Consider the following 23,223-nt stretch of genomic DNA (forward strand, 5'->3'; position numbering starts at 1 on the left):
TTACTGTTGATTATTCTTTTACAGGAAGATAGCCATTTTCCAAGTGGGCTTGCAAGGTGGCCAGGGTGATTACGGCGCCATTAATTTTGTCATTATGAGGCATAAACCTGAGAGCTGTCTAGGACAGGAATGTGTTTTTCCCACCTAATTAAGAATATGGGAAGGAGACCTGAACATCCAAGAGCACCACCTTCCTGACTGGCTCCCAAAGCGCAGAGGGCAGGAGCCGGGAGGAGGAGGGTGCTGGCACCCACCATTTCCAAGCCCTACTTTGTCTTTGGGCTTTCTGTTCTGGTAGATTCCTTTTACGAGAAATTCTATTATCTTTAATTCCGTTTTCCATGAACTTTCTGAAGTCCCCTCTTACTTCCAGGTGGATGAGACAAGGTGAAACTGCAGGCAGAGGGCCCCTGAGATGCCCTTCAGTCATTTTCACAGGTGTGACTGGGGTGTCTTGTGCAGTAAACATCATTGTGGCATTTTTAGGGGGGACCAAAGCATTTTCTTGGCTTATCCTCCTCAGGGATTTGAAGTTGGAAGGAGGGAGACAGTCAGCAGGCGCCGTGAGCTTGAAAGAGATCATTGGTCTGGAGGGCGTGGAGCTGGGTGCTGACGGGAAGGTAAGGCTACCAGGCTTCCTACACAGGGAGCAGGGCTGCCTGCAGGACCCCAGCCGCACTGTCTTTTGGTGGAGGACACTGGGCCTGAGGGCAGGGAAGGGCAGGGACAGATCCTGAGTTGTCTTGCCAGTTCCCCAGTTCTCCCAGCATGCACACAATTTCCCTCCAAGCCAGAGGATCAGCAGCAGTACCACTGGATCTCCCAGAGAGCAGTCAGTTTTTCTGCCAATGCTGTTTCTATCCAAGTAATTCTATGCTTGCTGGTATCGCACACATGCCATGGTATGACATAGTAGCTGGCAGTTTGACCATTCATTCAGTGACGGGGTCAGCAAGCCACATCCCTGCTACCAGAAAGTTTTCTCGAGCCCTGTAGCCCACGGCTCTGAGAAGCTAAGAACCTCACCGGCTTCACACTGTCAGCCTCCTCAGGGTCACGTTTCAGCAGGCTGCTGGGTTGATGCCTGAGGAGTGAAAGGTGGCAAGATGAATTTAACCTTTTCATGCTAGATCCCTGACAGACCTCATAAGCCTTCCCAGAGCCTATTTATGGCGACATTGGAGGCCCTTCTTTGGGGAAACTGTCCCCTGAGTTGTTTGCTTGATGTGGCTGCTAAGATTGAGACACACCCTCCAGCCCCCTTTTCCCCCTCATGCCAGGTCACATTACCCCTGAGCTCAAGGTGTTGGGCCTGTGACATGTTTTCTCCATGCAGATGGAAAGAAACACTTGTTCTGTCTCATTCCTGAAAGTTGAGCATTCGCATTGGAATGTGGGGTAATTTACGGCGTCTGCCAAACGAACCTGCTCAGAGCCCACAGTTTCTTATCAGAGACTCTTGGGGTCAGGTGTATTTTGGAATTCTACCTTTGGTGGGTGATCAGAAGTAACATGGTGTGTCTGTCATATTCTATGCAATACCTGCAACAGTTTCTGAGAGAGTACCTTGTTAGCAAACATGTACCTGTTTCTGTAGCAGAACAGAAATAAGTACTAAGGGAGAGCAATTAACAGCCATAGCCTTACGCCAAATCAGGTTAGACTTGGGCCAGATTTGGCACAGTTGAATAATGAAATAAAAGTCATTTTTCAGGTGTTCTTGGAACTTTGAACTGCACATGTGAACATGTGGACCTGAACTTGGGCGGGCAGTAACACAGCTTAGTCAGAATGTGGACCCTTGCGTACCTGAGAACAATTGCCTGCCCGTTCTTGTTTTCTCCTTTCAGACTGTTTCTTATACCCAATTTCTGTTACCCACAAACGCCTTCGGGAGCCGGAGAAGCACCTTAGACTCCACCTCCTCCTTCTCTCAGTTCCGGAACCTGAGCCACCGCAGCCTCTCCATTGGACGGGCGAGCAGCACCCAGGGGAGTCTCGACACAGGTGAGCTGGCAGCCTGGCTGGACCTGGGAGCTCATGAGTATAGGTGTATGGGCTGGGAGACAGGTGCCCATGGAGCACGAGCTCACCCTGCAGCCTCTGTGACTTTTGGAAAGCTTAATTTCACGCTGGACCAACTCACAATCAAGGCGCAGGGCGAAGTCCCCTCTAATTAGATACAAGGGCCCGCCAAGAGATATGCCGTGGACACCTGCCGCAGGCTAGCCTGCATGGGTGGCTAGGCATCCTACATTTTCAACACACTCAGTTTGGCTTTCTGTCAAATAATTAGGCCTCTAACACAGGTTTATAAGTTCTGGTAACGTAATGGTTACGAATCGAGCTGCTAACCTCAAGGTCGGCAGTTTGAAACTACCAGCGGTTCCACGGGAGAAAGATGAGGCATTCTGCTCCCCTAAAGATTTACAGCCTCCGAAACCCTGTGCAGGGTCAGAACTGACTCCACGGTACTTAACAACAACAACAACAAACACAGGTTTATCGAGTCCTGGTGTGGCGCTGTGGGTTAATGTGCTACATTGCAAAGTTGATTTGACCCTCAAGATTGGCAGTTCAGGCACACCAGCCGCTCCTCAGAAACCTATACAGGGTCGCTATGGGTTGACTCAGCAGCACTTAACAACAACAACATAGGCTTGGGTGTGCGAACTCCTCTGATTACCGTGCTGGGTGAGTTGACCTCCCAGTTTTCCCCAGCTTTAGTAAAAGATGCAATAGAGAGAGAGAGACCCCTTTGTGAAGGGTGTCATAGGACTCTCAGAGGTGTGGGTCATGTTCTGATGGGTGTCCCTATGACATGGGTGAGTCACAGTGACCAGTAGCCAGCCCAGAAGTGGTCACATCGAATAGTGCTCAGAAGGTACAACTGAGCTCGTCAGTCTGCTTGGCAAATGCAGCAGATGCCCTTCACTGCTTTGCTGTCTCGTCCTAGAGGTGGTCTGCAGCTTCCATGCTTCGTGAAGTTTTGTTGTCTCCTGGATCAGCGAGATGAGTCCATCGTTATCTAAAATAGAAAAAATAAAAAATACCAGAATGTTAAGGATTTGATAAAACCTTTATGGGAGCTGTATGTGCCTCAGTGGAGTCCTGGGGTGGTGCTGGAGGATAAGCACCAGACTGTTAACCACAAGGCCGACGGTTCAAACCCACCAGCTGCTCTTGGAAACCATACACAGGGTTGCTAAGAGCCAGAACCCACTGGGTGGTGCTTAACAACAACAATAACATGTACCTCATTGTCAGGGGGACACCGTGACTTGGGACGAGAGGATCTGCGTGTCTTCGATCCAGCTTTGACCTTCTCCCTGCTGCTCCGGGCTCTGGTTCTGAGCATCCCGAGCCCCTAATTATGACTTTTCTATGACCTTCAGGTAGTGACTTAGGAGATTTCCTGGACTATGATCCCAATCTTCTGGACGATCCACAGTGGCCTTGTGGCAAGCACAAGCGAGTTCTGATCTTCCCCTCGTATATGGTGAGTAGGTTGGTGGCCAGTGATTTGCTCCCCTGCAGCCATGTGACGTAGCCCTGGGCGCTGCCGCATTCACAGGGGCCTGTGTGCTTGGGGCAGGGGGCTGGTTAAGAAGCTTCACCTAATGGGCTGCTTGAGGAAGGAGCTGGTCCTTCCTAGGTCCTGGGACTCTGTGGGATCCCAGGTCCATGCACACTGCTTAGAAGGGGCCAGTGTCGATGAAGGACCCGCAGCTCTGATGGTGTACATACACTGGACACCCACAGACCCTGCTGGAGGACCAGGCTGATCCCGGGGGGTCCTGCATTCAAGCCAGCTCCGCTTCAAGTGCCGCAGTCACCATAGGCTTCCCTGTGCTCTGAGCAAACATTTGGCACCAGTATCTGAAGGACGGAATTATCTCTTGGGAGAGTGAAAGTAGGACATGTGGGTGTTAAATGCAAAACTCTTCCTTGCTGTTTTTATGACGTGGACTCTTCCTGCTTTTCCTTTTGGTAATTTTGGTTTTCGCTTTTGGCTGACCGCTGTTTTCCACAACCCAGGGCTGCCACTTTTCCTGACACCGGCAGGGTCTGCCTGGGCCCTGTGGGCTTTCTCTGGGCCATCTTGCCTGGAGCAGAGGTAACCAAGCCCTGACTTTGTGAGTGGAGGGCCGGGTGAGCAGGCCTGCTCCACGCAGGTGAACTAGCTCAGGCCCAGATGTTCTTGCCACCTCCAATCCACCTATAACCCATGCAAGATGGAGCAGGCAGAGCCTTCCCTTTTCCCTAGACTCCCTGCTTTCCAGCCTGTGCTGTTCTCAGAAACCCCACCTCAGGAGTGAGACACGGAGGGTCCTTTTTCTGTTCCAGGCTCTTGTGTTGCAGCAGCTGGGGTGGAACTAACCCCATGTACTCTAAGGGCACCAAATCCTGGCTCTCAGCTATGAGGTTCCTCCCTCCAGCCTCACACCACACTGAACTTTTGGCAAGTAGCTGACAATAGCTGACAGAGAAGCACCAGGCAGAACTCGGGCCCTTGCCAACTTCTTGAAATCCAGCTGATAGCTCAGAAGTCATTCTAATAGGCTGTGTTACATCAGAATTGATTTCTAAAGGCTTTAAGTTTACCTCCTCTCTTCACTCTCCCATTTCATTTGCCAGAAACCAAAACTGTAGTCATGTCACGTCATAGCTGTTAAAGTCATAATCCATAGGTGATACTATGGGTTAATCATTGGGCTGCTAACTGCAAGGTCGGTAGTTCAATCCCACCAACCACTCTGTGGGAGAAAGATGAGGCAATGTGCTCCTGAGAAGATGCACAGTCTCAGAGACCCCAAGGAGCTGTTCTCCTCTGTCCCATTGGCTTGCTCTGAGTCACAGCAAGTGAGCTTGCTTAGTTTGGGTATGATCTGTTCAATTATGTAATTTATTAAGAAACCATGATGTATTCACTGTGCCTTCCCCAGAGGCCAGCATATAATAAATGTCCAGTAAGTAACCAGAATCTTCTGGTGTCAAGGAACGAGAAAGGTCACGACTTATGAATAAGGCGCTTTGTGGTGTTTGGTCCTTTATTTATTATGTAAGTTAGGCAGGAAACGGTGGTTCCGGCAGTCTGTGTGAGCCACTCAAGGTTGACAGACAGGAAGTGGAAGCTGAGAGACTGCCTCGCTCAGGCTCTGCCACCCTACCCCCTAGTTCTGCATCCTTGGTCCTCAGTCTGGGCAGAACTGCCGGCCTCAGGAGGACACAAAGGGCTTCTTTTTTTACAATAGTAGGCAATGGAGTCCTGGTGTAGCGCTGTGGGTTAATGCGCCAGACTTCAAAGCCATTTGACCTGCAAGGTCGGTGGTTCAAGCTTACCAGTTGCTCCTTGGAAACCCTATACGGGGGTAGCTATGAGTCAGAACCTACTCGATGGCACTTAACAACAACAAGGCAAGGGAAACCAATATTTGTAAGACAGCCAAGCAACTTAGTTTCATTTCCCCTCTTCAGACTATGCCTCGATCCCTGTCTCACAGAGCCCTGTTGTTCCAAGGTTGATCATGTTTACTTCTGTCCCATTTAGCCTGTGCAAACCTGTCTCAGTGTTCCCCCATCTACCTAGTTCTTCCATCCCCTCCTCCTCCGCATGTATCGCCCTCCCCAACACCTGAACTATGATATGTCTGCCCCCTAACCTGTGCTCTACTGTCACCTCCCTCCACACGAAAGGGTTTCTTGGGGTCAAGCATTTAATAGATGTATTGTTGTTGTTGTTGTGAAGTACTGTCAAGTCAGTTCCGATCCATAGTGACCCTATATAGTGTTTCCAAGGAGTAACTGGTGAGCTTGAACTGTGTAGATACCAAGAAATCAGGGGGTGTCATGTGTTTGGTTGTCATTGGGCATGCGAGATTGTTATGTCTGCTGTTAACATTGTTGTTATTGTGAAGTGCCATGGAGTTGGTTCCGGCCCATAGCAACCCTGTATAGGGTTTCCGAGGAGCGGTTGGTGAGTTTGAACTGCCGGCCTTGCAGTTCAAACGGCTTTACAGTCTGGCGCATTAACCCACAGCACCATGTTAGCGTGGCCTTCCCTTTGTCCAGGGCTGCTGTCAGCCTGTTTTCTTCTCACTGTGTAACAAACACACTGTTCTCTTTTACTTTCAGTGATTTCATTGTGAGCTCTAAGGTGGCTGGCCTCGGCGTGTGTGTGCGTGTGTGTGCAAGCACATGTGTCATTTGTTCCTTGTTGGACAGTGTGCTAGATAACTTGCCGAGTCAGCATAGATGCCCTCCCCTCCAAGTTTTATGCTCCCAAGTGGATCGGTTTTTCATTTCAGCACTTTGAATCCACAGTCTGTGCTTCCTGTAATGGTGCATTTTTAAAGAGGACCTGGTCAGCTCTAGATCAGCATCTCTTCTTAATCTGGCCATGCTAGGTCTTGGATAAAATACAGAGAACACATTTTCAGCATCCTCTTCAAGGTCATTTAGCTGTGCGTCATGTGCTGCAAAGAGCTTGCTATGCAAGTGAGAACAAAGCAGCCACCAACCCCTCCTCTAGACCGTAAACAGACCACGACAGGCAGGTGGCTATTGTTTGCAAAGGTGAAGTGCTGTTGTTGTTGTTAAGTGCCGACTAGGAGGCCGTTCAGACCCATAGCAACCCTTAAAGCATTTCAGCCCAGCACATGAGCCCACGGCACCACACTAGGCCTTACCCTTTTAAAGTTGGCCCTGCCTTTGTAGTTAAACAGGCATTTTTTATCTTTCACCCTTGCAGGTCACTCCCACCATACCCATTGTGAAAAGGTAAAGGTGAGGTTTTGAACTGAAAAAAAAAAAAAAAAAAAGGAGGCACCAGGGCAGATGTGGAAAGCAAATTGCAGCTTCCCCTGTGGTTTGGTGGACAGTGGAGCCTAAAAGAATGTTCTGCACCCAGGCCGGTGCAGGTCCCAGCAGGAGCTGCAGCTAATGACACGGATTCTCCAGGGCAGCGAGGCCTCCTGCCGGAACCGGACGCTTAGGGCTCTGTGTACCGTTTGTCTTATAATTACAGTTTCACTAGAAGGTGGTTATTTATCATTAGGACCAAGCAGCTGGAGTCAGTAGAAGGTTGTTATTTATTTATTTCCCTTTATGGGCGTGGAGAGCAATTAAGAGGAGAAAGAGAGCTGAGATAATGCTAGCAAAATGAGTATTATTTGAACGGATATCGGAATCCTTTTCCTTTCTCAGGAAGAAAGTCGGCACGCCCTGTTTAGACAGGAAAAAGAAAAATGACTTCCCAATATCTGTGGATATTTAAAAAGATTATAAAACATGCCAATGCCTTTAGTGGGTGTTTAACTCTCCAGAGAACCTCTCTTGGCTTGGTCTCCATGATATACAGTGTTTATTCTTCTGTTTACTTAATATTCACACCTGACTATTCATAGGGAAGCCAGTGTTGTGGGAATGTGTTGTAGGCTGTAGTTGGGCGGTGCAGTGTAAGAGCAGTGGAAACAAGATGGCTCGTGTAAAGGAGGCCGACTTCCGTCAGACATCTGTGTGGTAGGCAGTTGGCCTCAGAGCTTCAGTTGAAAGCTATCTGGATGGCTTAGGTGTTTATTTGACCTGCTTGAAGGTGGGTTTGTTTGAAGTAAAGAGGTTGGTACTCCAGGGCCTCTCACTTGCAGACCCTTTTCAAAGCCCTGGGAGAGGCCAAGGGCTGATCTAGGGACCTGCAGCTTATTCAAGCCCAGTGGTCCTCTTTATGAAAAAGAATGCACCCTTCCAAAAACACAGGGGGGAGGGCCTCCCTGAGACTTGAATGGGACTATAGTTCAGGGCCCTGGGAGTGAAGCTTCCCTTGCTCTGAGGAAAATCTAACCGCCTATCTAGAAGCAAGAGACCTACCTCATGTGGCATTGTAGGATAGGCCCTGGATTTTAAGGTCAGTTTGAGGCACAAGGTCGGCAGTTCAAACTCACCAGCTGCTCCTCGGAATCTCTATACATCAGGGGTGGGGAACATCTGGGCTGCTGTTAAGTGCTGAGTCACTTCTGACTCATTGTTGTTGTTGTTGTTAAGTGCCATCGAGTCGGTTCCGACCCATAGCGACCCTGTACAAGGTTTCCGAGGGTGTAAATCCTTACGGGAGTAGAAAGCCTCATCTTTCTCCCGCGGAGCTGCTGGTAGTTTCGAACCGCTGACCTTAAGGTTCGCAGCCCGATTCGTAACCACTACACTACCAGAGCTCCTTAGTGACCCAATATAGGGTTTTCAAGAAGTAACTGATGAGTGTGAACCTCCAACCTTATGGTTCAAACCAGTATTGTAGTCCTGTGCTTGTGCTACAGTACCACACTAGGATTCCTGAGGGCTTTATGTATAAGGTCCATGAAATCATTTGGTCAGGCCTTGCCAAAGTAACCACAGTTCCTGCCATCACATTAGGGGTGAGTTCATGAAATGTTTGACCAAATATAGCAGGCTAATTTTTTAATTTTTTATGGTTTCATTGTGAATTGAGTGATAATTTACATGGGGGAACATCAGTTTTACATTCATCATTTCATTGCAGTGAATCTCCTCTGTGCATCATCAGTCAACAGTATTTGCTTCCATTCCCTCTGGCTTTTTGGTTGTTATGGTGTTTGTTTGTTTGTTTTTTGGCAGGGGGTGGGGGATGTACACAAAAACACTCAGGAGTATATAATCATTTAAACAACCAAAGGACACATTCTGCAAGCCTGCCTCCTGGCCACCAGCACCTGACTGCCAGCATACAGCCTTTCTCTTACCATGAATCTAGAGTCCTCACATGCTCTATTTCTCCATGCCCTCATATCTGTCCCCATCTCTGGTGTTGTTACTTCTCTGGATAGGGTCCCACATTCTGCTCATGCTCTTCTCCCTTGATGGTCCTAGGGTTCTATGTTCCTAGCAGGCTTATTTTTTAAGTTGATAACTTATATGGTGAGAGAATGATGTTATAATTTTTGGCAGAAAAAAGGTTCCACATCCTTGCTATACAGGGCCACTGTAAGTCGGAACCAACTTGGCTGCACCTAGAGGCAGGAGCTGGAGGAGCAAGATCTCTGTGGCCCACCTAGGCCTCGTGTGCATGTCGAACGCCTTTAACATGTCATTAAATATATTGTATTTACCATACATTTCACCCTGGTACAGTGTGTCCGTCAGTGGTGTTAATGTGTGGAGAGTTATGCAACCATCACCACAAGCAATTTTAGAACATTTTCATCACCCAAAAAAGAAACCCTGTCACCTTTAGATACTCTTCTTCGAAGCCCTAAACAAACCAAACCCCCTTCCGCTAAGAGGATTTCAGCTCAGCACAGCCCTCTATAGGGTTTCTAAGACTAAATCTCTATGGGAGCAGGCAGCCTCATTTTCTCACACAGAGCAGCCGATGGGTTTGAACTGCCAACCTTGTGGTTAGCAGTCCAATGCTTATCCCACCATGCCACCGGGCTCCTTCCTCCAAGCCCTGGGTAGCCACTAATCTACTTTCTGTCCCTATAGATTTGCCTGTTCTGGACATTTCATATGAATAGAATCACACAACACGAGGTCTTTTATGACTGTTCTTTTATTTAGTGTAATGTTTTCCAAATTCATGTATATATATGTAAATAGAGCATCTGAGGACTCGAGGAGTTTTTAAATCTTCTTTTTCCTTGTAAAAATAATATAAAAGATATTTTTAGTAATCACTTGATGATTTTTAACATATATTCTAGACACAGTTCTTCGTCCCCGTGCTCTGAAGTCACCATTTAAAAAGCATTCAGTTAAAAGTCCATCCGAATACAATCTGGGTGTGCACAAACTTGTTGCCACATCCTCACAGTGTCCTTTCGAGTGTATGGACACTACTTCCGAAGTTTCTGTTGTTGCCAAGTGCTTACTAGTCAGTTATGACCCATAGCCACCTTATGTAGGGTTTCCGAGGCTGTAAATCTTTTGAGGGAGCATCAAGCCTCATCTTTCTCGAGAGAAGTGGCTGACGGGCTCTAACCACAGACCTAGTGTTTAGGAGTCCAGTGCTTATCGTGTACAGAGTCAGATAATTATTAGTACACATCTGAGGCTGTGAATGTGCTTGTACCACCTGGTAAAGCCCTGCTTGATAAACCAAAAGCAACTTTTCGGTTTTCTGGGGTTTTTTTCTCTACGCAATTTGCAAACCATTTCATTTCAAGGTGGGAAGCTGAAGAGCTACTCTCCAGAGGGGAATGGAGGGAGAGTAAATCCAGGATTACGTATCTGGAGATCAATGAATAGAAATAGAAATAAATGTGGCCCAAGGCTGTATAGGCCTGGAGCTCATTCCGATAGTCTCCCTGTGATGTACTGTCCTCTTAGGGAACCAGATTGAATGCACAGAACAGCTAAAATGCCCATCTGCTCATAGTTAGAGAGATTTAATTGAGAGCCACCACTCGGTGTAATTACCTTAGCGAGCCTGTAACATCTGCTTTCCCAGTGCCCAGCTGAGTGGGTTACTCTGATGGGTATCATGCTAGTTGGTGCAGCTGACACAGAAAACAATAGTTTTGCATTGGAAGTTGATGCGGGAAGGAGCTGCCAAGGTCACTACGTTACTTCACCCCTTCCTTTCACAGGCATGGAGTCCTGGGTGTTACAAATGGCTAGTACACTCAGCTACTGACTGACTGCTCCATGTTCACCCACAGACATCTTGGAAGAAAACCTGTAGGTCTGCTCCTGAAAAATTCCACCACTGAAACCCCTAGGAGCACAGTTCTACCTTGATACACAGCAGGTCACCTGCGTTGCCATTAACTTGATAGCATTGGTTCCTGGTTTCACGGGCGAGAATCAGAGGCTTGGAGAGACTGCCCAGGTTCTTAGGGCCTACAGATACCCTGGGACTGGCTTTCTACTGCCTTAGAATGTTTCTGCTCTCAACAGGTTCTTAACCTAGAGGAGAACAGTAACAGAGTCAATGATGTCCTCACTGAGAGCTACTCATGAATTTCTACGGGGGTTAGAGTGCAGGGCGGTGGCCAGTGATGGAAGCCAAGACTGTCCCAGGCCCTGAAGTGGAAGGACTACTCTGCTGTTTCTGTTGGAACCGGACCAGCAGCTGTCAGCGCTTAGTCCCTCAGCCTTCAAGATTAGCAGGGCACACATGCTGCCTTGTTTCCCCTGTTTCATTGAACCCCCAAACCTACCCTGCAGGCCATTTTACAATCATGGGGCTGGTACCATGGGCCACAATGGGCTCCAAGTTCAGTTCCGTAGGGGCCCTCTCTCTCCTCGTGATGAGTGAAGCTTTTGTTTGTTCTTATAAAAAAGCACAGGGTATCTCAACAAGTCTACAATCGATAAGGTAGAGTCTCACAACTAGATAAGTACAGTATGGTCTTGCCACCCCCTCCTGACATCTTAGAAAGGACTTGGGGTATTAGCCTCATTCTTGCCTTTTCCAAATCTGCTTCCCAGAATTTCTGCAGAGGAAGACAGGGCAGGGCGCTTGGAATTACATCTCTGGACACTCTGTGTTTGAATGGTCTCCTCCTCCCAGCCAACCAGCCCCTCCCCTCGTCTGCAGCTGTGTACACATAGCTTCCCTGTGGCCAGACGGTGGTGGAAAGTGCGTTCAGGAGACCTCTTAGCCCACAAGCAGAATTGCTACCTCTGCAAAATTGCCAGTGCCTTGGAGCCAGGCCAGCCATCCATCTCATCAGCCAGCCTTTGGCTGCTACTGTGGGCAGCAAGGGGCCTTCATTTGGGAAACTAAATACCAGTATACACAGTGATCACTGGGACTGCCTAAGTCCTGGAGGGGGCCGCAGTCTGCTTCATTAGCACTGTGAGTAACGTTCGTTGGCCAGACTCAGACATTGAGTGTTTCATAAACCATACAATAGACTGCTAGGTATACCAGAACAAAGCACTGCCATAACTTTCCATTCATTCTCTCAAGCCATAAGGCCAGTTCTGCTCCCAGGCCTGCAGCTCAGTCTCCCATCCTGCCTCCTCGGCTTCCTCCTTCATCTCCAGCCCTGGAAAAGAGGTTGCCATGCAAGGGGGTGGGGACATTCAGACTCCAGATGTTGATAGTCGCCTCCAGACAGACAGTGCTGTGCAGAGGGATGGCAGCCCTGAGCCTGGGCTGGTTCATCTCATAGCCTCAAGCTCTATCTCTGTCTGAGTGCAGGCTGGTCACTTTTGGAGCTACTCCCTCGACCATCCTGATGATGTGAGAGGAGTGTGGAGTAGCCCTACATGACTCCTAGTGCCCACAGCCATCAATGTCAAGGAAAAGCCAGATGGAGAAACGGAGGCCCAGAGGGATTCGTTGTTGGCACAGGGTCACCCAGGAGCCTGGCTGCAGTCTGTTCACCACTGAGCTGAAGCATCAATAATGGGGATCAAAGCAAGACCAAGGAGAGTGCCTCCCAGCAAGCAAAAGAAGCAGGAAAGGCAGAGGCAGGGCCCATGTTGGCCACTGGAGACTCTCCCACCAATACCAGGACTGCTGTGAGGCAGGTGGGGAGCCTATGGGGGAGGGTGGCTGAGAGCACAGCAAGGCTGTGGGAATGGAACGCCCCTACTAGCCAGCACTACTTTCACATCTCAGCCCACTGGAGGGACTTAGAAACCTTGGTTTTCCACCATTTTCCTGTGGTCTTGAGTCTTGGGGCATTTTCTTGCACCAGAAACCATCCTGCCTTTGCTCCCAAGCAGACTTAAGCAAAAACTAGTGAAACGAGTTGCCATCCAGTTGATTCCAAAGTAGAGATGAGCTCAGGCTCAGGCCATTGGCAAGTCTTCAGCAATCAGCATTCCTGGGGCCTCTCTCCCATGTGTGTGTGAAGTTCTCACAGGAGCCCCCAGCGACTCACTCTGGGACTGCTGAGCCTGACTGGCCTCTGACCGTATCAGTGGAACACCATAATCTGAACTTGCTTCCTCCCTTTGCCAAAGGCAGAGGATGGTCAACAAATAGGACCCTGCCAAGAGAGGCCACCAGTCCAGGGAGACAAGCTATTACTGCCTGTCTGAGAATAAAGTCAAGGGCTTGGGACCCCCAGGCCAAAATGTATTATGTTTCATTTAGCAAAGGAGCCCTGGTGGTGCTGTAGGATAAGCAGTGGGCTTCTAACCACAGGGTTGGCAGTTCAAACCCACTAGCAACTCCATGGAAGAAAGATAGGGCTTTCTGCTCCAATAAAGATGTATATCCTCAGAAGCCCTATCCAGGGTGCTGTGAGTCAGAATCAACTCAATGGCAGTTAGTTTGATTTGGGTGTTCTGGGTTTTTTTATTATTATTATTATTCATAGTAAGCTGATGGCCAAATTGATGTTAAGTTTGAGATGGGTGCCAGGCTTTGTGTGTGGAACTGGGAACCATCACTGAATCCAGCTGAAAACTCTGCATGGAAGGTAACAAGGGAAAGTGCGGAAGGCCACTTCTCTCCTCCTGCAGCCGAGCTGGGTGCAGAAGGGTTCTGCCACTTGGGAGACGGGCCGTGAAGGCCATGCTGGGCTGCCGGCGGCCATGTTTGCTGCTGCCAAGGGTCCTACTGACCAGCTCACCAGCTCTCCCTCCAGCCCTCTCCAGGGACCACTCCTCTCGCTAAGGAGAGGTAGACCCTGGCACTGTACCCCAAAAGCTAGAGCAGGGTGCTTACAAACCCAGCCTCTCCAGCTAACCCAGGGGGGCCTAGCTTTGCCTCGTCCACCCCTAGAGCTGCAGGCTGAGCTGAGTTTTTGACACTAGCAGGGCTAGCCAGGAGATGTGTAGGGCATCCCAGGAAAATGGGGTAAAACAACCCCAATGAAGTGGAGGTGAGTTCTAGTGCTCCAGAGAACTGATGACTTGTGATCCCACACTCCCCAGCCCAGGGTCAGTTCACTAGTGCAAAATGTTGTAAACGAAAACGCAAAGTGAGGCTGTGCTTCAGTTGCAAAGTACGGAATCCGCTCTCATTGGAAACACTGAAGAAACTGGCGAAGGTCAGATTTCAAGAACGACTCCCAAAGCCACACTGTAGAATGGGCCGTGTGGGACCCTGCTACCCCTGCTTCTGTGCTCAGGGCCCAAGTTGAGAAGCTGCCACTAACTGCCAGTTCCAGAAGGAAGCAGCCACACCATGATAGGAATTTACCACTGCCATTGCCAGGAAGCGCCCGTTCAGTCAGGAACTACCTCCACAGTCAGGATGTCTTCCCGCTGTCAGGAAGTCACCCTCGCCACCCCAACAGTCAGGAAATCACTCCCACGATCAGGCAGTCACTCCCACACTCAGGAAGTCACCCTCGCCACCCCAACAGTCAGGAAGTCACTCCCACACTCAGGAAGTCACCCTCATCACCCCAACAATTAGAAAGTCACCCCACAATCAGGCAGTTACTCCCACACTCAGGAAGTCACCCTCACCACCCCAACAGTCAGGAAGTCACCCCATGATCAGGAAGTCACTCCCACACTCAGGAAGTCACCCCAGGATCAGGAAGTTACCCTCACCACCCCCACACTCAGGAAGTCACCCCCACACTCAGGAAGTCACCCCACGATCAGGAAGTTACCCTCACCACCCCCACACTCAGAAAGTCACCCCCACGATCAGGAAGTCACCCCCACAGTCAGGAAGCCGCTGTTGCCCCAGACCCATGCTGTACCTGCTGGGGTCCACAGTGGCAAAGTGGACACCCAGAAGCTAATGGCTGGATGGTGGGGCTCTGGCCAAAGTTGGGCTACCTGCAGAAACAATCACAGCCTCTGCCTTCTCACGTGTCCTTCTGACAGGAAGAGCCAAGACTGAATTTGGAATCTTCGTTGCAAAGGTGCCTGAGGAAGGTCACTGCTAGCTCCCCAGCCTCTGTGGCTAGCAGGGCATCCAGAGGAGGCTGCTTGTGCAGACCACAGTTTGTAATGAAAGTGGGTAACGGGGAGCAATGAACCACTGTGGGTCTGGGAAGCTGATCCTACAGAAGTAGTCTTAGAAACCAAACTGGATGAGCGTTAGCCAAACAAGAAGAATCGAATTTGCATGCCTGCAACCCTCTGCATACAAAACAGTCACCTGGGAAGACCATCCCTGGCAGATCCGTGGTCCCCTGCCTCTGAGGCTGACTCAGTGGGACTGAGGTGGCACCTAGATCTGCTGTCAACACCCACCCTCTTTGTGCTCTTGATAAAAATGTTCCAGTGTCCTTTAAGTGCATTCTGTTCTTCCTTGATACAAATCAAGTCCCATGAGGTCTTCTTAGTGTCATTTCAGAGAAGAGGAAGTGACGTTCTTCTGTTGCCCAGCCCGCCCTCCCATGTGTCTGTGGCCTTCTGTCAGGAGCTCTGAGTAGAGCACTGTTCCCACTGCTCCTTTCAGTCAGGTGAGAGAAAGAAAAACAGGAGCAACCAGGGCTTCCACGTCACCTCCCTGGGCCTGTTTCCTCCGCTCTGAAGAGAGGGATGGGCCACATTTAATAACCTCCTGGTTGGCAGGGAAGCCGCCTTTCCAGAGCAGGAGAGGGTGTGTGTGTGTGTGTGTGTGTGTGTCTGATCAAAGCTCGGCTACCATGGTTTCTTCGGGAGGGTACCAGACTTTCCCCCCACTCCGTGCCCTTCCCTCATGCTTTCAGGCACTTCCATGTTGTTAAGTGCCCTAGAGTTCATTTTAATCCATAGCAACCCTGTATAGGGTTTCCAAGGAGCGGCTGGTGAATTTGAACCACCAACCTTGCAGTTCAAACTGACTTTGCAATCCAGCACATTATCCTGTTGCACCACACCAGGGCTTACTTTAAAAACTCACTTTAAAAACCCAAATGATTGCTTTGTTGTTGTTATTAGGTACCATTGTGTTGGTACTGACCCTTAGTGACCCTATGCACAACAGAACGTAACACTGCCCGGTCCTGGGCCAACCTCACAATTGTTGCCACGTTTGAGTCCTGTGATGCTGCCACTTTGCCAATCCATCTCACTGGGGGTCTTCCTCTTTTTCTCTGACCCTCCACCTAATCAAACATGATATCCTTCTACAGCAACTGGCCCCTCCTGACGGTATGTCCAAAGTATGAGAGATGAAGTCTGGCCATCCTGGCCTCCAAGGAGCATTCTGGCTACACTTCTTCCAACACGGATCTGTTGGTTTCTTTTGGCAGCCCATAGTACTTTCTACATTCTCCTTCAACACCATAACTCAATGCATCAATTCTTCTACGGTCTTCCTTATTCACTGTCCAGCTTTCACATGCATATGAGGTGATTGAAAATACCAAGGCTTGGGGCAGGCACACCTTATTATTGATTGCTAAGTAGCAGGATATTCCTGGTTTGAGGCTCACAGGCAGGTGCTGTTTTTCTTGAGCCGGCTCACATCCCAGTGAGCTAGGTAGTTGTGTCTGAAGGGGAAGAGCTGGTGGGGCTGTCTCTGGGAGTCCAGGGGGTTGGGGTGTGGTGGAGGGAAGAAGGGCGGGGAGGGGGTTAATGCTGGACATTTAAGAAATAGAAGAATTGGCTGCCAGCCCGGGCTTGTGGATACCATTCTAACTGCCTGTTTCTTACATCCTGTTCAGCCCAGAGGAGACATTTGTTAGAATTTAAATAGAACAATTCTTAAAAGGAGAAAGGAGAACAGAGCCCTTTGGGAGGGGTGACCCAGGGGACGGTCCACTCTGTTGGGCCTCCATGTTGGGAGTGGTCGCCATAAAATTCCCTTGTGCACACACACCCTAAGTCCTACCTGGGCAGACTGCACACACCTGTGCTGCTGCTGCTGTTGTGAAGTGCCATCGAGTCAGTTCCGACCCATAGCGACCCTGTATAGGATTTCTGAGGAGCAGCTGGTGAGCTTGAACCGCCGACCTTGAAGTCCAGCACATTAACCCACAGTGCCATACATGTGTCCACACACTGGTGTCTCACACCTAGGTGGCCACTGATACATCCCTGACAGGTACCAGCATGGGCACATCCTGACAGGCCGGAAAGAGGCATGGCATTATGCCTACTGAGGCAACCTTCACCCAGAATTTTAGAAAATGCTGTGTGGTTTTGGTTGAATGGTTTAGAGTGATTTCTGTTATGCTTCGCCTTAATCCTCAGAGGAGCAGAAACGGTCTCGTTAAGATCCATTTGAATTGGGTAAGCTGCCTATTAACAACCAAGCTATTGTGTGCCTGCTGTAAAGTCACACCACACCAAGTGTCTCGTCAGTGGAGGTGAACAGAAGAACCACCAACTTGTGTGAGCAGGAAGGAAACCGTGACTGCCATGCCCAGGAAGAGGTTCGAGTGAGCCAGTCTGTAAATGAGCCCGCCTGTCAGAATACAGTTCCTTTTTCTCTGGCTTTGCCTGATTAAGGGCATTGCCTGTCGCCAGCCAGAAGAAGAAGCACACTATCCCAGTCCTTGGGAAGCAGTTTCTGGAGAGGGAAGGATGAGACTAACCAAGTGAAGCCCAGCAAAAGTATGGGGCACAGAGCATCAAAGACCAGAGGTTCAGGTGGGGCTTCTCAAAGGAGTCAGTCTCTAGAGAATGGAAAGAATTAGAAGGCAGAACTAGTCATTGTTAGGTGCCATCGAGTCGACTCTAACTCATAATGACCCTATACACAACAGAACGAACACTGCATGGTCCTGTACCATCCTCACAATCATTAAGCTCGAGCCCGCTGCTGCTGCCATGGTGCCAATCCATCTTGTTGGGCGTCTTCTTTTTTGCTTTACCAAGTGTGGTGTCCTTCTCTAGGGACTGGTCCCTCCTAATAGCATGTCGGAAGTATGAGAGACAAAGTCACCATCCTGGCCTCTAAGGAGCACTCTGGCTGTACTTTTCCAGCACTGATGTGTTTGTTTGAACACATATTGAGCTTTAACTAGGTGTCAAGCACTGTACAGAGCATAGCGCTTGTCATTTCACTCTCCAAACAGCCATGTGCTATTATTGTTTTCCTTTACGAGTGTGGAACTTGAGGTCTGGGTGATGAAGTAAAGCCAGAAAGCTAGTGAATGCTACAGTATGATTAAAACCACATCTGGCCGAGGCCAAATCCCTTCAATATTACACTGTGGGACAACAGGCTGAAACACATGAATTGGAAGAATGAAACCCCTTCCTGTCCAGGACTGGCCACTGATGGTCTAAAAACCAACCAAGTCATCTCCGATTTATGGCGACTTTGTGTGTCAGAATAGAACTGTATTCCATAGAGTTTTCAGTGGCTGATTTTTCAGAAGTAGATCTCCAGGACTTTCTTCTGAGGTACCTCTGGATAGACTCAACCCCCCAACTTTTTGATTAGCAGCCAAGAGCACCCAGGGATGCCCCCGATAGTTTAGGAGCCAGTTTTTGTAACTGTTGCCTCTGCTAATTATAGCTACACCTTGTTTTCTGTCTCTCTTCCTCGTTTGTCGGTGCCCCTACGGGCTCCTGGAGGCAGCGGAGCCCTGGCTCTGGCTGCAGTCTGAGTTCTTCCCTTGCTTGATGGTTTTCAGAGTTGTCATTTGGTTGTTATTCACAGATGAGTCTTACTATAAAGACCTGTATATTAAAGAGTGGCCTGTGTTGACCCATCTGTTACAGACCACAGTCATTGACTATGTGAAGCCCTCTGATCTCAAGAAGGACATGAATGAGACCTTCAAGGAGAAGTTTCCACACATTAAGTTGACACTCAGCAAAATAAGGAGGTACGTGAGGACTGCCTTTCATTTGAACTTTCCCTTCAGACTTTCTCCAGCATGTACTGAAAGCTCATATTGGGTAGGATGATTCTTCCTCTTTTTCTGGGGACATGAAACATGATCCTGTTCACTAACAAGAGGGTGGTCCCATGCTGGCTAACCTGTGCCTGGACATGGTAGGAGAGCTAAGGGAACCAGAACAGGAAGTTGGATTTACCCTGGATCTGATGGATGTTCCTTTGGGGAAAGGGTCCTTTCATTGTATGTGACTCACCAATTGAGACAAATGTAGACAAAGCCGAAGAGAAAAGAGTTAGTAAAGCAGGTTTGGAATAAGCCGTCACCCTCAGTAGTCTGTTCAGAGGCAGCAGTCAAGCCCTGTCTTTCTGTAGTCACCAATGCCAGGTCCTTGCTTCGTGGACAGCTGATTAAATTGACATTCGGTATGCTGGGCCCAAGAGGAGCTGATCTATATCTTTGCATGAGTGTTTTTGTTTATGGTGTAAGCTAAACTGTACACAGACAGGATGCTGGAATATGTTTGCACAAGTGTGTGTCTAATACTGACTCGATTCTGGTGTATTCGAAGTCAAAGAGGAGAGAAAAATAAGGTCCTGGTGTGACACTGTGGGTTAATGCACCAGACTGCAAAGCCGTTTGAACTGCAAGGTCAGCAGTTCAAGCTCGCCAGCACTCCTCAGGAACCCTATACAGGGTTTCTATGGGTCGGAACTGACTCGACAGCATTTAACAACAACAACACTTTGCTCACTGCTAGATAGCCTTTGTAAATACATTGGTCTTTATACTCTTCTTGTTGTTAAGTGCCGTCTAGTCATTTCCAACTCATAGTGGTTTCTGTGGAGCAACTGAAGAGTTTGAACTGCCAACCTTGTGGTTGAAACTGACCTTGCTGTCCAGTGCTTATCCCACAGTGCCACACCAGGACTCCTTTATGCTCTCATTTTGTTCCAGTTAAAGAATACAACCAATACTTGGCAGAGCCTATGCCAAATACTTTATCTATTTCTACATTCTTTCCTGTAATAATTGAAGTTGCCCAAGCAATTTCTCTCTCAAATTTAGATGCTCTGCTCCTAGGTCCCAGAGTCAGCTCTTGAGCACTCGATTGTATTGTCATGTCTATTAGGACCCTGGCTCCTCTGCAGCCTGCCTGGTCTGCTCTTCCTTCCGCCACCATCTCTGGCAGTGGGGATGGTAGCACCACTGAGCTGTTGGGCCTGAGGCCAGAAGAGTAAACAAGGCCTGTTTGACTGCAATGACTCAGTAGAGTCAAAAGCCCCAGCCTATAATGCAGCTTTTACACTCCTGCGGATATAATCCCATTTCACTTCACCCTTCTAAGAATGGAAAGGGAAAATGCTTTCCAGCTAGGATGGTCTGCTTCCCATGTACCCCCTGAAAGTCCCAAGTTCTAACCAGACTTACTCTCCCTCTCTGCCTTACTCTAGTCTGAAGCGAGAGATGCGGAAGCTTGCTCAGGAGGACTGTGGCTTTGAGGAGCCCACTGTGGCCATGGCCTTTGTCTACTTTGAGAAGCTAGCCCTCAAGGGAAAGCTAAACAAACAGAACCGGAAGCTTTGTGCTGGAGCTTGTGTGCTATTAGCGGCCAAAATTGGAAGTGACCTCAAAAAGCACGAAGTCAAGCATCTAATTGATGTAAGTGGCCCCCTGTGCTGATGGCTGGGCATGTGCTCGTCATAATCCAGGGTCATCGTTCAGCCCAGCCTGGTCTTGTGGCCCTGCCCCAGAGGGTTCTGAGACTTTAACGGAGTTAGGGTGATGGCTGTGAAGTTGTTCTTTCGTGGTAGATCCAATTGCCATGTCTCAGAGCAGAGGGATAATCCCCTTGGACAAAACTAAAGATCCCTAACATGGAGTCTGGCCCGAAAACTCCATTTCCAGAAACCATGAGGGGTGAAATACTTCTCAGCTACAAACGTCATTGTACTTGCAAAGGAGCTGTGGTCAGTGTGGCCCACAGAACATCTGTTGGACACATTGGCTCAACAAACCTTGGTATCCCTGCTGGTCTGACTGCTATCTCTTATGGGAAGGGTCCTTTGAAAGGAGAGCTCTCATCAAAGCAAGGACTGATATATGCATGCCCTCATCTCCATCTCTCTGTCTTCTTTGGCAAAAGAGAAAGGCAGAAAGGGAGCTAATATCAGCATTCTCCACAACATACACACACACACAGCGGTCTGTAAATCAGGGCATACTAACCTGAAGCAGAAATGGTACCAAATCATCAGTCCTGTACAGTAAATCCTTACAGGAACATGGAGGTGACCATTGGACACCAAATTTGAGCTCAGACTATGCTTACAGAGATATTTGCTGAACAAGAGAACCGGTCCAAACAGCAAATGATAAAAGTATAAATGGTACCATGCACATTTCATCATAAATGAATAGTTGTTGTTAAGTGCCATCAAGTCGGTTCTGACTCACACCAATCCTATATAGGGTTACCAAGGAGCCACTGGTGGGTTTGAACTGCTAACCTAGCAGTTAGCAGTCCAGTACTTACCCTACAGTGCCATACCAGAACTCCAGTTGAATAATATACTGTAGCAAATCCGATCATATTACGATTATGAATGTGAGGGTTGACATGCTGTTTGCAGTAGCAATTAACCTAAAGCAAGAACCCATCCAGTTAAAATTTGAATGCACTCACCAGTTACTCAGTTAGCTTGATTCATTATAATTAATATTAAGCTAACAGCTGAGCTGAAACCAAAGCAGAATGTGCCCTAGGAAAAGCTAGGCTCCCTACCACCACCGGCCTGGTTACTGTCCATTCCTGACTGCGGCAGCCTCGGCCCTGAAGTGAACTGAAGAGGCAGTCCAGGCAGTGGGCCACACACTGGGTGCTCAGCCCTGCTCAGATACACACACATCATGTGACTCTGAAATGAGGGATCCCCTCCAGGACATAAGTCCCTGCCCTGCCTGTAAAATGAGAAGACTGAACAACACAGTCAGTTAATGCAATTCTGAACTTATCATGTGACTATCAATTTAGAATATAGCAACTCTTCTAAATAGTCACATGGTAAGTATATATAATATGTGTGTGTGTGTATATATATATATATATATATATATATATATATATTCGTCAGTCTTAATGTATTATAAGTCTGAAGAATCTTGTGACAAGGTGTCGTTAGATTTGAATCTCACTCTGAAATGTTTACCATCTGTGTGTCCTTGGACGTGCTGGGTAGCCTCTCTGAGCCTGCTTCTCATCTGTAAGGTGGTAATCCATGTAAATGGAATCCTGTGGTCTTTAAGGTATTCCTGCAAACTGTAGGCCCTGGGGAAGGTTCTATCTCTTACCTCTCTGAGACTGAAGGCAGGAAGTGCACCTGGCAGCCCCTCTCTTCCTTCACAGAGCCTTGCTCATGGTGAGGTTCTCTATAAACACTCACTGGAAGATGGACACCCACTGCCATTGAGTCGATTCTAACTCATAGTGACCCTATACAAGGTTTCTGAGACTGCAAATCTTTGCAGGAGCAAACAGCCTCATCTTTCTTCTGTGGGTTAGCAGCCAACAATGAACCCACTGTGCCACCAAGACTTTTTGATTAATGGATGGCAGTGGCAGTGGTGGTTGTGGTGGAATCAATTCCGACTCACAGCGACCCTGTAGGAAAGAGTGGAGCTGCCCCAGAGGTTTCCAGGGTTATAAATCTTTATGGAAGCAGACTGCCACATGTTTCTCCCATGGAGGGGAGACTGGGTTCATGTTGTCAACCACCTTTTGTTAGTATCTGAGCATTTTAACCACTGCACAACCAGGGATTCCTGATAGCCACCTCACACACACAGGAAACCTGGGATTTTCATTTCAAAGCTAAATGCTTTTTGGTTTTCTCTCCTTTTTGCTGCAGAAACTGGAAGAGAAGTTCCGGCTGCATAGACGCGAGCTGATTGCCTTTGAATTCCCCGTTTTAGTGGCCTTGGAGTTTGCTCTCCACTTGCCAGAGCAGGAAGTTATGCCTCACTACCGGCGCCTGGTGCAGGGCTCCTAGCCCAGGCCTCTCGGAGGGGCGCCAGCCGCGGGGCCAGCGGCGTTTCCTCCCAGCCTGTGGGGCAGCACTTACTACTGGAAATGCAAACGTACAAGTCCCAATACCATGCTTCACTTTTCCTCCCAGCATGTGTTTGTGGAAGCAGCGCAGGAAAGTCTTCAGGGCGTCTTGGGTCTGGCTAGCACAGAGGAACTGGGGAAGGAGGGAGACACATGCTGAAGACAGTGGGCCTCCCTAGGCCCAGCACAGCCCTTGGCAAACAAGAATTCTTGGCTGCCCATTCAAATCCTCCACCCAGGCACACAAAGACCTTGCAACAAGCATGGCCCGCTCCCCTCTCTCCAGACGCGTGTGAGCTGGTACAGCAGAGGGGAGAGAATTTGCAGAAGTTGGGGTGGGGGTAAGCATTTAGATTCCCTCACTGTGTCCCAAGAGCGTGCCAACCTATTTTTGTATCAGTTATTGGAAGGGCACTGTCCCGCAGAGTGTGGGGGTGGCTGACAACAGTGAATGCGTGT

At 48.8% G+C, this 23,223-nt stretch overlaps 1 protein-coding gene across 1 annotated transcript in view; it reads left to right on the forward strand.

Moving 5' to 3' along the window:
• Positions 1-22,705, forward strand: part of CABLES1 (Cdk5 and Abl enzyme substrate 1) — a 139,740-nt gene extending 117,035 nt beyond the window's left edge. The window contains exons 5-10 of the mRNA XM_006835117.1: positions 524-620; positions 1,851-2,007; positions 3,396-3,499; positions 18,538-18,644; positions 20,111-20,318; positions 22,565-22,705. Of these exons, the coding sequence (XP_006835180.1) occupies positions 524-620; positions 1,851-2,007; positions 3,396-3,499; positions 18,538-18,644; positions 20,111-20,318; positions 22,565-22,705 (814 nt within the window). The remainder of the gene's footprint in view (positions 1-523; positions 621-1,850; positions 2,008-3,395; positions 3,500-18,537; positions 18,645-20,110; positions 20,319-22,564) is intronic.
• The last annotated feature ends 518 nt before the right edge of the window (positions 22,706-23,223 follow it).

This window comes from Chrysochloris asiatica, unplaced genomic scaffold (assembly GCF_000296735.1).
Source record: "Chrysochloris asiatica unplaced genomic scaffold, ChrAsi1.0 scaffold00015, whole genome shotgun sequence".
Classification (NCBI taxonomy): Eukaryota; Metazoa; Chordata; class Mammalia; order Afrosoricida; family Chrysochloridae; genus Chrysochloris; species Chrysochloris asiatica.